Source organism: Ascaphus truei, chromosome 19 (genome assembly GCF_040206685.1).
Source record: "Ascaphus truei isolate aAscTru1 chromosome 19, aAscTru1.hap1, whole genome shotgun sequence".
In the NCBI taxonomy this organism is placed as follows: domain Eukaryota; kingdom Metazoa; phylum Chordata; class Amphibia; order Anura; family Ascaphidae; genus Ascaphus; species Ascaphus truei.
This window is the reverse complement of record NC_134501.1, coordinates 21,413,734-21,431,019: the sequence shown is the minus strand read 5'-3', so window position 1 is coordinate 21,431,019 and position 17,286 is coordinate 21,413,734. Positions and strand designations below refer to the sequence as shown.

At 45.8% G+C, this 17,286-nt stretch overlaps 1 protein-coding gene across 3 annotated transcripts in view; it reads right to left on the bottom strand.

Moving 5' to 3' along the window:
- The window catches only part of MORC1 (MORC family CW-type zinc finger 1), a 75,057-nt gene that overhangs the window by 43,401 nt on the left and 14,370 nt on the right, over positions 1 to 17,286 (bottom strand). For all 3 annotated transcript variants that reach the window (XM_075576846.1, XM_075576848.1, XM_075576847.1), the window contains exons 7-12: positions 14,103 to 14,262; positions 10,661 to 10,772; positions 9,069 to 9,194; positions 7,123 to 7,202; positions 5,866 to 5,945; positions 4,316 to 4,398 (exon numbers count right to left, since the gene is read on the bottom strand). In XM_075576846.1, the coding sequence (XP_075432961.1) occupies positions 4,316 to 4,398; positions 5,866 to 5,945; positions 7,123 to 7,202; positions 9,069 to 9,194; positions 10,661 to 10,772; positions 14,103 to 14,262 (641 nt within the window). The remainder of the gene's footprint in view (positions 1 to 4,315; positions 4,399 to 5,865; positions 5,946 to 7,122; positions 7,203 to 9,068; positions 9,195 to 10,660; positions 10,773 to 14,102; positions 14,263 to 17,286) is intronic.

The window sequence follows — 17,286 nt, the reverse complement described above, 5'->3', positions numbered from 1 at the left end:
TGTGAGTTAGCCCCTACAGAGGGATAGGTCTGTTTTATTTGTTTGGGCTGCTGACATGAAGGTGTATTGCTTGAAACTACGGCTAAATAAATGCCAATGTTTATTTTCCCCAATCTAGGTCTCCCTGGCTGTACCTCTGCACTCGTCTCCTACAGCCACCAATCCCAACTTATTCACAAAAGAGCGTGAATTGTTAAAAGTATTCTTGTATTATTGCACCAAGTGAAATTAGATGTATAGCCCAGGGAACTTCTTTAAATATGGATTGATTACACCCAAAACCTATGGGTTTCTTTTGTTGTGGCAAGGGCTCAGTGTGTCAGCATGGTGTAAAAAGTTAAATATTCTATGCCGCAATGAACACAATAAAAGAATATAAAATCAAATCCTTTATAAACTGTATGACCACATCTGTGGTCTACTTACAGGAGAAACAAAAGCGCAACAATTTTCCCGGACGGTCTCCAGAGCCCTTTTGAAATTCATGGGCCACCTCTCATCCCACTTCTACAACCATAACCAGTGCACAGGTATAACCAGGGAGACATATGTTGGGGAAAATAGACCTTGGCTTTTATTAAGCCCGTAGCTTCAAACAATGCAGCTTTATGGCAGCACTAGCTGATATACCCGGCGTTGCCCGGGCGTGGAAGGGCAGGGGGCATGGAGTGGAAGGGCGGGGGGGGGGGAGGGGCGTGGAAGGGCGGGGGGGGGGCCCAAGGGGCGTGGAAGGGCGGGGAGGGCAAAGGGCAGGGGGGCAAAGGGCAGGGAGGGGCAGGGGGGCAAAGGGCAGGGAGGGGCGGGGGGGCAAAGGGCAGGGAGGGGCGGGGGGGGGCAAAGGGCAGGGAGGGGTGGGCAAAGGGCAGGGAGGGGCGGGGGGGCTAAGGGCAGGGAGGGGCGGGGGGGGCGCAAAGGGCAGGGAGGGGCGGGGGGGGCGCAAAGGGCAGGGAGGGGCGCAAAGGGCAGGGAGGGGCGGGGGGGGGCAAAGGGCAGGGGGGGAAAAGGGCAGGGAGGGGTGGGGGGGCAAAGGGCAGGGAGGGGCAAAGGGCAGGGAGGGGCGGGGGGGGCAAAGGGCAGGGAGGGGTGGGGGGGCAAAGGGCAGGGAGGAGCGGGGGGGCCAAAGGGCAGAGAGGGGCGGGGGGGCCAAGGGCAGGGAGGGGCGGGGGGGCTAAGGGCAGGGAGGGGCGGTGCTAAGGGCAGGGAGGGGCAGGGGGGCTAAGGGCAGGGAGGGGCGGGGGGGCTAAGGGCAGGGAGGGGCGGGGGGGGCTAAGGGCAGGGAGGGGCGGGGGGGGCTAAGGGCAGGGAGGGGCGGGGGGGGGCTAAGGGCAGGGAGGGGCGGGAGGGGCTAAGGGCAGGGAGGGGCGGGAGGGCTAAGGGCAGGGAGGGGCGGGGGGCTAAGGGCAGGGAGGGGCGGGGTGGGCTAAGGGCAGGGAGGGGCGGGGGGAGCTAAGGGCAGGGAGGGGTGGGGGGGCTAAGGGCAGGGAGGGGCGGGGGGCTAAGGGCAGGGAGGGGCGGCTAAGGGCAAGGAGGGGCGGGGGGGCAAATGGCAGGGAGGGGCAAGAGGGCAGAGAGGGCAAGGGGGCAAGAGGGCAGGGGGGCAAGAGGGCAGGGGGGCAAGAGGGCAGGGGGGCAGGGAGGGCAGGGGGGCAGGGATGGACGGAGGGGGGCAAAGGGCAGGGGGGCAAAGGGCAGGGGGGGCAAGAGGGCAGGGAGGGCAGGGAAGGCAGGGAAGGAGGGGGGCAAGAGGGCAGGGAGGGGGGCAAGAGGGCAGGGAGGGGGGCAAGAGGGCAGGGAGGAAGGGGGGCAAGAGGCCAAAGGGCAGGGGGGAAAGGGCAGGGTGGCAAAGGGCAGAGGGGCAAAGGGCAAGGGGCAAAGGGCAAGGGGCAAAGGGCAGGGAGGGCAGGGGGCAAAGGGCAGGGGGCAAAGGGCAGGGGGAGGGAGGGCAGGGGGCAAAGGGCAGGGGGCAAAGGGCAGGGGGAGGGAGGGCAGGGGACAAGGGCAGGGGGAGGGAGGTCAGGGGGAGGGAGGGCAGGGGGCAAAGGGCATTGGGAGGGGGGGCAAAGGGCATTGGGAGGGAGGGCAAAGGGCATTGGGAGGGAGGGCAGGGGGGGCAAAGGGCATTGGGAGGGAGGGTAGGGGGGGACAAAGGGCAGGGGGAGGGAGGGTAGGGGGGGGCAAAGGGCAGGGGGAGGGCAAAGGGCAGGGGGAGTCAGGGAAGCGTTAAATAAGCCATTCCCCTGCGTGTACTCACCTTGCACACGGCCGCCCTCCTCCTCCACGTCGGGCTCCTCCGCGGAGAGGCTGAGACGCTCCGGTGAGGAGACAGCCGGAGGAGCGCCCGCGGGGACGGGTAGCGGCCTGAATGTGGGGAGAGCCGCGTGCTCTGTGTGTGTGGGGGGGGGGGGTGTGAGGGAGAGCGCCGGGTGAGGGGAGAGCTGCGTGCTCTGTGTGTGGGGGGGGGGGGGTGAGGGAGAGCGCCGGGTGAGGGGAGAGCCGCGTGCTCTGTGTGTGGGGGGGGGGGGGGGGGTGGGTGAGGGAGAGCGCCGGGTGAGGGGAGAGCCGCGTGCTCTGTGTGTTGGGGGGGGGGGGGGGAGAGCGCCGGGTGAGGGGAGAGCCGCATGCTCTGTGGGGGGGGGGGGGGTGAGGGAGAGCGCCGGGTGAGGGGAGAGCCGCGTGCTCTGTGTGTGGTGGGGGGGGGGGGAGAGCGCCGGGTGAGGGGAGAGCCGCGTGCTCTGTGTGTGGGGGGGGTGAGGGAGAGCGCCGGGTGAGGGGAGAGACGCGTGCTCTGTGTGTGGGGGGGGGGGGGGTGAGGGAGAGCGCCGGGTGAGGGGAGAGCCGCGTGCTCTGTGTGTTGGGGGGGGGGGGGGAGCACCGGGTGAGGGGAGAGCCGCGTGCTCTGTGTGTGGGGGGGGTGAGGGAGAGCGCCGGGTGAGGGGAGAGCCGCGTGCTCTGTGTGTGTGTGTGTGAATGAGAGGTGAGCGGGGGCGAGCCAAGGGACCAATCTCATTGGCCTGGCCCAAGGTCCAATGAATTTGCCGCTAGGGACACAGGGAGGGACACAGGGAGACACATACAGACACGGACACATAGAACACTTTCACAAATATAAAGTAGATACAAATAAATAAATAAAACAGGCCTATCCCTTTGTAAGAGCTGACACACTTCTCAGTCCCTATCTGCAGGGCTGGGAGGCTAGGCCTCTTGTCAACCTTTGACCCCAAAGTCCAAAGAGATCCGTGCTATCAGGGCGCACTTTACCGCAGTCTAGGGCCTGGGTTGTTGTTCTAGGGGTGATTGATGCGGCAGGTTCCAGGGTATGAGGTGTCCTGAATAGGGGGGCTGGCTCCCTGGGATCGCTCCCTGACAGCACCCACTTCTTTAGTGACAGAGAGATCCCCTGCAGTTTAAGCAGTATGTCGGAAATAGGGATTTCCCACATGTTGCCCGTGTGAGTTCCATGATGACGGCCACCGAGCAATGGGATACACTCTGGTTTTGGCATCAATGTGAGTAGGTGTTTCAGAAGCTCGCTTTAGTTATTTAAATAGTAGTGAATACAAGGTGTAGTAGTGCCGTTCCTGCCCTTTTCAAGTTGATCTACAAACTTGTCAGCATTGCAGTATACCTAAAGATTTCAACTTGTGAATGGTGTGCCCCATCATATGCAGATGCAGTGACAGGCGGTACCGTATGTAATACCCCCTTTTATTATTAGCACTGTACACATTGTAGTCTCAGTAGTTGCAATTACTTTACTTTGTCAGCAGCACACCATTGGAGGCGGAGAGCTATCGTGTGAGAGAGAAAGGGTCGTGTTACCAGATGGTCTGATCTTTGCTATTTGCTTATTCCTTTTGGTGTATCCAGGACTTACTTTGTTTATGTTTTGAGCGTTCCAAAGACATTTTGTTTGGGTCTCTGAGGTCTGCTCCGGAAATTGGGGTACTAGGGTAAAAGGGAAGTACCTTATGGTCTTTCTAGACCTGAGGGAATGGGCTTGATAAAGGGGTATCCCCCCGAAACGTTGCCCCCCTTGATTATCCTACCCCGTTGTGTTTACCCCCATGTTTTGTCTTTTCCCCCCTTTTCCCTTTCGTGTTTACCCCAATCACCACTGTATTATTGTTGTTGGTTTCTATTACATTTGTGCTGCATCACTCCCTGCATCACTCCCTGCATCACTCCCTGCATCACTCCCTGCATTATCTTGTGTTTACATGAATTCTCTTTTTCTAGTGGCATTATCCATACAGTAGTAATATTTTTCCTTTAGACAGTGTGCGCTGGGACTTGTGTTCGTTACTTTCCTTACCTCTGTTTCTCTTTCAGTGCTTCCCGCTTTGTATTTAAACGTTTCTGAGAATCTGTTAATATACAATTCAAACGTTGTTCCATCTAAGAAAAGAGGTGAGTTTGTTAAGGAAGCGCGCACACAAATAGCGTCACATTTATACTTCTGAATGGAGTGATGCATAGCGGGTTGGCAATCTGCCAGCTGCTAAACCAGTGCAAACACCAGCACCATATTCACCAAAGGAAGGAATCCAATTGAAAGCAACGCAAGTTTTTCCTTAAATAAAGAAATTAAATGAGTTATTGTGGATGGAAAAAAAAGTGACAAGAATCCACCACCGTACAGCAAATAAACACCACACGTGTGAGCACTTTCACACGTCTCAGACAGGGCTGCAAACCTGCCCTTCCCCATTATCTCTTCGCATACAATGCGTCCACGGCAGCCTACATGCATGCTTCAGTTGCCTACAGACAATCCGTGAAAATTCAACTGGGAGAAGGAAACCCTTTCCTCCCCGTGTACTACACATGTCCGTGTGAGTATGATTAGAATACTTATGCATTTGCCCAATTGCCACTAGTATCACTGTGTTTGTTATCAGCACTTATAGTACATTGGTATTATTGTCTCATACTAAACACTGTTTGTGTAAACACACCTGTGTTTTTAATCAATCTGTGCTCCCCGTTTTTCTGTCTTACTGTTTGTAAGGATCCTGGATAGATCCTAGTGGGTTGATCTGTAGTAATTGATCCCACCTTAAGTGCCCTCCTTTTACAAGTGGGAGCTTTGAGGGATCCGTGTAAGGTAGTATTATGTCCTTGTTTATTTTCGTCTGAGTATTTTGAGTCAGCGCCCTATTCTTTTGCCCGATCTCATTCACTGCAACCTGTCGCTGAAACTCTCTTTCCATACATGTTCACAAAATAAGTTATGGTGTGTAAAAAAAAAAGTGACAACCGCTCCACCGTACATTAACCGAAAATCCCTATTGTGAGCACATACACACGTCGCAGACAGGACTGCAAGACCGCCTTTCCCCATTATCTCGTAGCATACAATGCGTCAGCTGCAGCCAGGGATTCTGGGTTGCAAATGAGCACTCAGTGACATTTTGCTTCTTCATTTTAACATGAACCCCTATAAGCTTATGCCTGCTGTATTACACTGCCTTTTCAGCACAGCCTGGGTTAAAGAAGTGCAGAGTCAGTAACCTATTCATAGACAGCGTAAACGTTCACAAACACACACTCTTCCCATCTTCTAGTTTACATTTACACAGGAATTTAAGTAGCATGAAACCACCAATAAATACACCTCCCACTCAAAATATACACCTATAATCGGTGCCAGTCACTCATATTCCTAGAGCACTTATACATACACACACACACACACACACACACACACATTTACATTATATGATCTTATCCCGGATTGTATATCAGAGATGAGAGAATTATCCTTGTATTGTATATTTTCTGTATACTAAGTCTGTAAAGCTCTGCATACATGGGTGGCATTATACAAATTATTACTAATAATACAATTATTCTTCAGCGTACCTCTTTATCAATTGAGCAGTCAGATGTAGATCGCTTCAATTCAATCACCCTCAGCTCCGCATCTGCAACAACCTGTTCAGCTGACATAACAAAAAAGGTGACATGCCTGGACGCTATCTCCAATACTGCGCTCTGAGAAATACTTTTCTGTTAAAATTACTTTTTAATAAACGTGTCCTAGTTACATAGTAGTTACATAGTTACATAGTAGTTACATAGTTACACCGTAGTTACATAGTTACATAGTAGTTACATAGTTACATAGTAGATGAGGTTGAAAAAAGACATACGTCCATCAAGTTCAACTGATGCTAAATTTAGACAACAGATACTTATCCTATATCTATACTTACTTATTGATCCAGAGGAAGGCAAACAAAAAACCCCAGAGTCATATCATCCAATGATATCTCATAAGGGGAAAAATAAATTCCTGCCTGACTCCAAGAATTGGCAATCAGATTACTTCCTGGATCAACATCCTTCCCATGTTTACTTATTTGGTATATCCCTGTATACATTTCCTATCTAAAAAGATGTCCAACCTTTTTTTTTGAACAAATCTATTGTATTTGCCATCACAGTCTCCATGGGTAATGAATTCCACATTTTAACTGCCCTTACTGTAAAGAACCCTTTCCTTTGTTGCTGGTCCCCGGAATGTGGGCCTCATAACCTCTTGACTTAAGGAGTCAACCCCTCAGCCCTTTGTGTGTAGCTGCAAGATAAGAGAAGCGGGGGCTATCTCACTCATCCCATATACTACAAGAATGAGTTTGTTAGAAAAACTGCGAGAATGCAATTATTTCACATTTAATGACTAGTAGGAATTATACACGGGTTGGTTTTTGCCAGGAGCGATGATCTGCAGCGCAGCTTTCATACACGAATAAACAGCTGCTATACACATACATACAAGCAAACACTCAAAATGGCTGCTGAGCCAAAATGGTGGTGATGAGTCTGCTTTCACATAGCCTAAACCCCAACCCTTATTTCCAATCTTCACATTCCCCATTCCGATCTATTCTGTCTAGTCCATTACATCTTGCCTGTCCCTTCCCCTCCGTCCTAGTTTAAAATCTCCTTTAAAACATTGTGAAAACCTTGACACCTGTTCTCACACATGTACAGAAAAGCAGAAGTATAACACAGACAAAAGTGGGTTATTAGATTTCAGTTAATCAGATACACAAGTAAAAATACATTGATTGTCAACCCTCTAACAAAAAAAATAGTATACGTAAGATTACCCACCAGTTTTCACTGCCATTTCTGCATTTCTTAGCCCACGTAAAATAGAGGCTCTGAGTGAAGGCATTTTGTATGGGTACATCCTATGATGAAAGAGGGAAAGCACAAATAATAATTTAGCACAATACTCAATGTCCTGAAATATGATACAAATATGTAGATGTTTGCTGCACACCAAGGCAACCGTTCAAAAGTAGTGACACTGATACCGGTGCTCCTTAATCCCAGGGGAGACCTGTGTTGCATCCGATGAATTGCAAAGCTATGAATGGCACACGGACACACGGATTTCTTAATAAAAAAGCAATTATTGTGCCATAGAAGACACTACGTTTCGGCCACTTCACTTGAGAAAGATCAGCAGGCCGAAAAATTGTGTATTATATGGCACAATAAATGCTTTATGATTAAGGAATCCGTGTGTCCTTGTCCATTTATAACTCTGATATGTGATAACACATTTCTATTCTTAAGTGGGAATGCAGACATTCAACATATTATATGCAAATAATTGGTTTAGATATTTCAGTTGTATTTTTTTTATATATGTTTAATTTAAAATATTTTCACATTTTTGGCATGATACAGTACATGCATCTATGTTAATCATTTTTAACCAATTCTTGTTTTAGCTAAAGTGGCCTCGAGTCATCAATGTTCGATAGGGGGGAAAGGGAGTATTACTGTAAAAATATATATATATTTTTATCGTGCAAGTCATCAACTGTGTATCACTAAAAATAACGCATTTTGATATCAAGTCTGCTAAAAATATCAGGACCGGCATCAAAATGAATAAATAACGCAACTTGACTCATTATAATTCCACCCACCTCCCCCTCGTGACTAAGGGCTAATAGCCCTATTAGTCAAATGTGGCTAAGAGAGCTTTCAGCCACTCAGAATACATGTATTAAAAAACATTGCATTACAAATAATAAACAAAAATGCATTACAAATAATTAAAAAATACATTACATCATTAAAAAATGCATTTAAAACATACCCATTGATTGCCATTGTGGCTACATAGGCCCTCTCAATGGGGGCCTAGATAACCACATTGGCAATCAATAGCAATCTATAATAAAAATATGGTTACTTACGCTAAGTGGGGTATCTCATGGTGTCTCCTGTCCTGGTTGATGGCCAAGTGACACCAGGAGATACGTTAAGTGACTCTATAGATGCTGTGTTTAATATTTTCCCTTTGGGAGTGCATATTTAGCTGTTAGGGCTATTGGCCATTCTTCTAGAGGGAGGGTTAGATTTGTTGGAGGGTAGGGGGTTGGTGTTGGAGGTAGTTGCCCCAGGGAGGGTGGTTAGGCCCCCAGGAGGTTGGTGGCCTTAGCAATTATTAAAGTATTGCATTTCTTTACCAATCACTAAAGAAGCCAGGTGGGGTAGTTCGTGTAGTGAACCCCTTTGTAGTCTTCAGTGGTCAGCTAGTCATGGAAACCCATGACTAGCTAACCACTTGAGCTACTATGGGGTTAATATGTACTGCTTCTATCACCTATTCCTTGCTGGTTTAGGATGTTTTGCCTATGAATATAATGGCCATTATGTATCAAGACGATGACTAGCATCACAATGAGTAAAGTTGCATTATTTACGTATGTTAATGCTGGTCACAATATTTTTTTAGCAGGCCTGATAAAAAAATACGTTATTTGTAGCGGTACAAAGTTGATGGATTGAACCTTAAAAATAACGTTTTTTTTTTACCTTAATACCAAATTTGTTAATTATTGGAGGTTGATGTATCTAAGCCATAGACCTGTTAGAGAGGTCTATGAAATACCATGAGTAATGTAACTATAAATTGCAAAAAGACACACTGAGGATTTTTTTTTTGGGGGGGGGGGGGGGGTTAACTATAGGAATAAATACAGTATGTAATTAAATAGATTTGACAGTTTTGCTTGAATTTGACATCTGAAACTTACCGTGGTCTATATAAGCTGTACATCAATTGCTTAGTGCAAACTCTCTCAGCTTGTATGAAGATCTTCATTCGCGGGTCAAAATACAACACTGATGTGTATGATCTGAGTGACCACAGTTCAGGGTGACTACAAATGTGAATACAAAATAACAATGTATTCTTTTGTAATATTAAAGGTACTAAAACATTCGAACAGACACTAAACCTCGTATTGGCATAACTGGAATGCAGTAAAATGGCTCTTATATTATTTTCTAATAAACCACAGATTAACATACATCGCAAACAAAAAGCGCTAACTTTAAGAGCTGTACAACTACAGTACTACAGTATAAAGTAGTGCCCTGTAGTAGTAAAGTAGTTAAGTAAGTGCCCTTATTTAAAAGCTTAAAGTAGATGCAGCTGTAATTTAGCTTGCTCCTATCAAAGCAGTTCCATTTGGAGATGCTGGTAACGGTATAACTGTGACATCATTACATCACGCTAATCCTGTTCGGCTCGGATAGCCTAAAGTAGAAACATTTGATTGCCCAAATAAAGACTATTGACTTATAATTCTATAAATTGGATGTGTTGGAAGTCTTGAATGGTTGGATGTCTTATGCATAATAGGTAAACAGAAATATAATTTGCTATTAAAGTGAGTGTTGAAGTATACTTACCACAAATAAAAATATCACTTGTGAGCACGTCTTAGGCGTGTAATATAGTGCGCGCGCATGCGCTACCGTGCGTGCGTCAATTATAATTGTCTGTGCTCAATACACGTACCTATACTTGGGACGCGCACGCGCGTACGGCCGTGAGCGGTGGCGCGGCAGACCAGGGAAAATACAATAAAATTGTATTTTCGCGCTGTTGCAACGCCGCGAACCAATCACAGCGCGGCCTAACGCTGTGATGTCAGAGTCACGCCCCCTAACCGAGCGCGTCACCGCTGGCACCCTAGCAACTAAACACGCATGTCACGTGCACGCGCAATGCGGGGCGCGAGCCCGCACGCACAACAGCAAAGACTATATTACACGCCTTAGGTCGACAACCCGGCTTTTCAACATTATCTCCTAGCATGCAATGTTTCCACTGCAGCTAGGGATTCTGGGAAATTACATGCAAATGAGCACAGTGTCACCTTTTGCTTCAAATCCATTTTAACATGGACCCCTATTAGCTTAGTATACAGCAGGGCCCCGGGTATACGGCGGGTTCCGTTCCAGAGGCCCGCTGTATAGTGAAAATCGCCGGAAAGCGGATCCGGCGATTTTCAGTGCTGCGCATGCGCAAACCGGCATTTTCGCCGTTCTGCGCATGTGCGACCTGCGGTCTGCGCGCGCAACCTGCGATCTGCGCATGTGCGCCGGGCGCACCCGCCTGTTCTGCGCATGCACCATTTCAAATTCAACATGGCGGCCCCCTTCTCGGTGCTGCCGTATCAGCGGATCGCCGAAAAGCGGAGCGCCGAGAAGCGGGGCCCTGCTGTACTAAGGAATTCTGGATCAATTCAGTTTATCAAAACAGAACAACTTTTCTCTGATGGATCTTGCAACGGATAGAGACACTACTCCAAAAACATTATAACCCCACAACACTTACATTTTAAGGCTTTCCATTCCAGCGTTTAATATATCTGAAGTGTCTGTTATAAAATCCAACTCTGGTTCACCGTTAGTCATTAGTGTCAAGTTATAGATAATGATTAGAGTGCCTGAAAGAATGACATGCGAAAAATCAATTAAATGAACATGTTATTTAAGTAATAATCCCTGAAGTACAGGGCATTACTGGCCAATAATGCCCTGGCTGGAAGAGTTGAAGGCCCGAGGCGAAGCCGAGGTAACCCAGCCCAGGCATTATTGGCCAGTAATGCCCTGTTCTGAGGGGATTATTACTATTATAGGCTAAATGTAGACTTATTTCATAAATAATAGACACTTTTGTATAGTTAAATAGATTTTTTTATTAAAATAAAATGGTAAATACATGAAACCACCTCTATATACTCTTACACTGCAGATATCTATATCACACACTGCCGCCTCCTCTGTGTACACACACACACACACACACACACAGCAGCTCACACACAAACTGCTGCTACATACACACACACACACAAAACAGCACACCACACACAACACAGTGCTTCTACACACATACCCACACACTGGAGCTCTAGACACACAACACAGCACCTCCTCTACACTCACTACACAGCACCTCTACACACACAGCAGAAGCTCTACACACACAGCAGCTCTACACACACAAACTCTGCTACTACACACACATGCAACACCCATAAACACTGCTACTGACACACACACACACACACACACAGTAGCTCTATACACACACACACACACACACACACACACATCAGCTCTACATTCACACAAACTGCTGCTACACATACAACAGCACAACACACACACACTGCAGCCACAATAAAAAATGCAGCCACTTACTAAACTTTGCACTCTCCCCCCCAGCTCTACACACAACACAGTACAACACTGCACCTCTACACCCCTCCCCTCCCCCCCCCACACACACAACACTGCACCTCTATACACAACACACTTACTTCTTTGCATGCTCTCTCCCCACCCCACCCCCCCAATTCAACTGAATCTGCTCAGAAAATCTCAGTCAGCTCGGGAGGGGGAGGAGTCAAACCGTGGCTGATACTTTTTGACCAATCCCCTGCCATGTCTCAGAGCTTTTACTTAATTCAAACCAATCCCCTGCCGTGTCTCATCTGTTCTGAAAGCTGATTGGCTGGAAATAAACAGATTTGAAACTGCATTTTGCAAACTGCTGAAATTCAGGGCATTACTGTGGATAATGCCCTGAATTTTAACCAATCAGAGAGCAGGGTTTTCAATAATGCCCTGAATTTTACTGCTTTAGCCTATGATATAAAATAAAAATGAACTGTTTGTCACACCCAATTACAGTCTACTTTAGAACTTCTAATATTAATTATGTGGTAATATTGCAAGAATTGGGAAAAATATATAAGCGGTGGAATAGTTCCACCTAAAATACAGTGTGATCTTGTTCCCTAGTTTTTCTAAGAACACCTTCTATGGAACTTTAACTCCAGATGCAAATAGTATAAATTAATCCATATCCCAAAAGACGTTATGACACAGATATATAAATAGAGAAAGCAGTTTCACATGCACGTGTGTGCTGTGCATTAATATGATTTTGATCACTTTGAAAATCCCGGATTATAATAAAAATAACATGCCTATTCTATCAGTGCAAATCATTTTCTACTGTTTGTTACATTTCGAAAGGTCGAACTTAAGAGTCGTAAATATGTCTTCCCGAGAGGGCTCAATTTGGATCTTAAAAAAAATGTGGGCATATTTAACTTATTGGTTGTTATCTTTAAGAATTATACTATACATATATTTTTATAAATACTGTATGTATAAAAAAAAATTTTAACAACAAATTTCTGCATTTTCTTATCTTAGAACAGGGGTGCACAAAAGTGGGGGGCCCCACTGGGGGCGTGAGATTTCCTGGGGGGGGGCACGGTGGTTACAGAAGCCCCGCGCTCATCCCCAATGCATTTAAATTAAATGCCAGGGGAGGCACGAGGCCTCTGTAAATCTCTCTTACCTGGTCTGAGCTGCCTCTTCGGCGACGCGTCGCCATGACAACACAGCGTCAGATGACACCGCAGGGTCAAATGGCAACATGTTGCCATGCCAACGTGACATCACGTGATGTCATGATGTCATATGACGCCGCGAAGCTCAGAGCCGTGAAGGGAAGGAGGCCGCGAGCAGGGGGGAGAGCTGACAGGAGGGGCGCAAACAGAAAAGTTTGCGCACCCCTGTCTTAGAATATACTCAATTATGTATTAATAATAACACAATTAAGTATATTCAAGTCTATTAATTATAAAATGTCCAACATTAAATGCAATAGTAAAAAAAAAAAATCTTGGTTATTAGCAATCTAATGATATGATTTAAGTTTAGAAATACATTTTCACAATATTAAATTTAGTATCCAAATATGAGATATAAATGATTTGCATTCACTAAAATGTGTACTAATTTTTATATATGTAATTGATCAGAACTACACTATTAACGTTAATTTTTTTTTTATGTGCGTATCTATGCAAACATTTATATGTATGTTTAACATAACAGAAATATAGGTCTTTAGTATATGTTAATGTAATGTCCACTAAAAGGTTAATTTGATTAAAATGGTTGATAATTAACTTAGAAACATAGGGGTATTTAAACAGTATAACAGTGTATATACACTACATGTATTTACAAAATATATACATACTGTATTAATATGCATATATACACCAATAATCATATATTTAAAAACTAATTTTTATTACAAATGTTTTTTGCTGTGCTGTATTTTACCTTATTTCTTCCGCATATTTAATTTAAATACTGCATGCATCTTAGCAAGGAGCAGCGGCTAAGTACTTAAGTACTCAGTACAGCATGCGCGGCCCTTATTATATAAACAATAATGATAATTAAAAAGCAGAGTACTAACATATGGATGTAGGGCTATTTTAACCTCAGTCACGTGATGTTGGGATATTTTGCGTAATCACCGTCATAGATTCCTACGGAAACTCTGCGATATTCTGCATTAGGAGTACGATAAAGATGGCTACCGCTGTATTTTATTTATACTCAAAAAACAGTCAAATGCACAACTGTGAAGCAGCCGTACTGTACAAAAGTATTCTTTTATCCTAGACCCAATTAACGTAAGCAATTTTTACGTTGTGATCAACTAAATCACAATTGATCAGCTACTTACCAAAAAAAAAAAATGTAAAAAAAAAAAAAATGTAAAAAAAAAAAAAAGTAAAAAAAAAACAAATTTAGGGGGAAAATTGCATACGACCTCAAAATGTTAAAGCTTTGTAAAAAAAAAAAAATCACTTAGTGTGCCTTTTGCTCGTACATGTTAATTTGTATCAGATGTTTGCTACATGCTGTACATGTCATAGTACATAAGATGATCTTACCGTGACTGCTGTAAATTAAATCAAATTGCTGCAATAATTCCCATTCTGTTTTGAAGGGAGAATATTTCCAGATAATGGACATTTGCAAGTTGAATTTCTCAGGGCTTTCCATTAATGGATCTTTAGTGCTCTGATACCAGCAAGGCATGGGCACTATCAGCTAAAAATACAAAACTATATTAGTGGAGAAAAAGACAGCACCCAAATGTAGAAGGTAATATATATGCTGCAATCCATTTCAGAGTGTTACAGATTATTTTTGAACAAAGAACCCTAAATATATAGTCACAAGGTCACTACAACTACGATTAGAATATCTCCATAACTTGCAGCATAAGAGCAATTGCCCAGTCTCTCTCTCCTCCTCCCTTCCTGCTTCTGAATTCAGGGGGGTAGAGAGAGAGAGAGAGAGAGAGACAGAGAGACAGAGAGACAGAGAGACAGAGAGACAGAGAGACAGAGAGACAGAGAGACAGAGAGACAGAGAGACAGAGAGACAGAGAGACAGCAGAGGCTGCTGTGATAGGCAACTCCTCTCTGCACTTACGAGCTCCCCTATCCCCGCCTGGAGCCCTTAACCCCTTCCTCTCTCCCCCCAGGGGGGGCCCATAACCCTTTCACCTCTACTCCCTACAGGAGGCACAACTCCTTCCATCCTCTCCCCCACCCCCCTCTCAAGGGAGGCGGTTAACCCCTTCAATCCTCTCCCCTCCAGGGGCTCTTTGACAGGACCTTTCCCCGGTTTAAAAAGCAAAGTAAAGTCAAGAGAAACGGGGATGGTGCTCAGCAGGTAAGCCCCTTATCCACAGTAATTAAGCAGTTGCCACTGGGACGGCATACAAAGGGGTTAAATAGGCACCTGAAGTAGTCAATATGGTAGTAATGCATCAGCCTTGTGAGACAAGCATCGGTACTCACACATACGGCTAAGTACTAAGAATAGGTACTCTTTAAGGCAATATAAGGGACTATGTAATGACTATATAAATCCAAATCCAATACCTTTAAAGCCTCCTTGGTGTGTGACCGTCACCCTCTTGTGATCCCAGCCAGTCCCAGGGTGAAGTCCGTGAGTAGAGTCCAGGAATAGCACGATGTGAAAAACAGCACTAATCCAGGCAAAAACCACTCGGTGACCCCCCATAAAAAACATCATTTTATTCAAGTCTCATGGACAAAAAAAATACCACCATGTTTTGCGCTCCCCAGCGCTTTGTCAAGGCACTTTGATAAAGCGCTGGGGAACGCGAATCATGTTGGTGTTTTTTTGTCCATGAGACTTGAATAAAATGACGTTTTTTATGGGGGTCACCGAGTGATTTTTGTCTGGATTAGTGCTCCGTTTCTAACCTCGTGCTATTCCCGGTTTAAAAAGGCAGCACACAAAGCGTGTCTGTAGCTGATGAGTCCAGCAGGGAGCTGGTTAATTTCAGCTACAGTCAATTAGCCAGTCTTCACCTGGCTCATCAAGCAGGTTCAAAAGTGTGCTACACAAACTGCATGGGGCTCTCTAGCACAGAAGGACTGTGCTGCCAGAGAGATCCCCAGGAAACAGATCTCTCTAGCACTGAGGAAATATGTGCTGCCAGAGAGAGATCCCAGGGAACCAGACCCTCTTTTCCAGGATGCAGCGCACCCTGGAACCTGCCAGAGGGTGCACCCCACGGACACCAACCCAGACCTGGTCTGATGTAAAGAGCCCCCTGCTTACAGGTACCTCTCTGAACTTTGGGGTTAGAGGTTGGAAAGAGGCCTAGCCTCCCAGCCCTGCATATAGGGACAGGGAAGTGTGAGTTAGCCCTTACAAAGCGATAGGCCTGTTTTATTAGTTTTGCTTGCTGACATTAATCTGTACTGTTTAAAGCCACAGGCTAAATAAAAGCCAACGTTTCGTTTCCCTTTACTACGTCCCCCTGCTTATAGCTCTGCACGTGTCTCCTTCAGGGCCCTCTCCTCCTCCAGGGGGCCTTTAACCCCTTCCACCCTCTCCGCCCACAGGGGGCCATTAAACCCTTCCACCCTCTCCTCCCACAGGGGGCCCTTTTGAGGGTAAACCAAACGTTGATTTTATTTATACACAAAATAGCAACCAAACATTAGGGCTACTGCCCCTTTAACGTAGAAAAACAAAATCATAAAACCAACACCTATTCCTTTCAGGAGTCTGACTAAACATTACTGTGGCCCTTTCTATCTGACTGGCTGGGTAGGCCAGTTACCAGTCCAAAACGTATAAAAACAATATTAGCAAGACAGGGAACAATATATATAGTCTTATATGACATGCTGGCCCGGCATCTCCGATTTCTCCAGGCACTTTAAGACACAGGCGGTAAAGTCCTGCTGCTCTCTGTAAGTCTTTTGCCCTTCTTTGTGCAGACGTCTCTGCTATGTGGGGCTTTGAGTTCCCCACTGTTGTCAGGCAAAATCCTCTGGTCAACAAGCCTGGATCCCTGTGGGCGGGAGCTCTGTGATCCTCTCACAGAACCTCCAACAGGGACACTGACAGCAGATACTTCCTGCTTTTTATCCCTGCTCAATCAACAATTTCACATCCCACTTGCATGAAACCCGACACCAGTGTGGTTTCCTGCCCTGTAAATGGAGTTTAACTCCTTGACTCCCCTTAACCTTTTCCACCCTCCACCTCCCTTTAGGACTCAACCCCACCCCCCTTCCATGTCTACACTTCACCCTTTGTTAGCTACACTGCTTCTATTAACCTAACATCCCATCCCTTTCAAACTTAGACTCTCTCAACCTCAAAACACAGCTAATGTATAAAATGTAAAAAAAAAAATAATGAAAACAGATTTTGCGACAATTCTTAAGAAAATGTGTTTTAAATGGAGGGAGTATCTAAGGGTGAGAGTGATTGGATGAGGGGTGAGTGAAAGAAGGGGATTTTAGGTTGATAGGAGCGGTGTGAAAATGCAAAGCTCAGACATGGAAAGGGGTTGAACATAAAGGGCCCTTTTGTTCTAGTAAATCTAAAAATATATATTTATTTTGATAACACATCTTATTTAGATTTACTAGCACATCTTCATACTTTTTGACCAAATATTTATCGTGATATATATTGTTATCATAATAAATGTATTGTTATCGTGGGAGTGTTTTTGGTATTTCCCAACCCCAGTTGGAACTCCAGAATCACTGTATTCCTAGAAAACAGAACTTC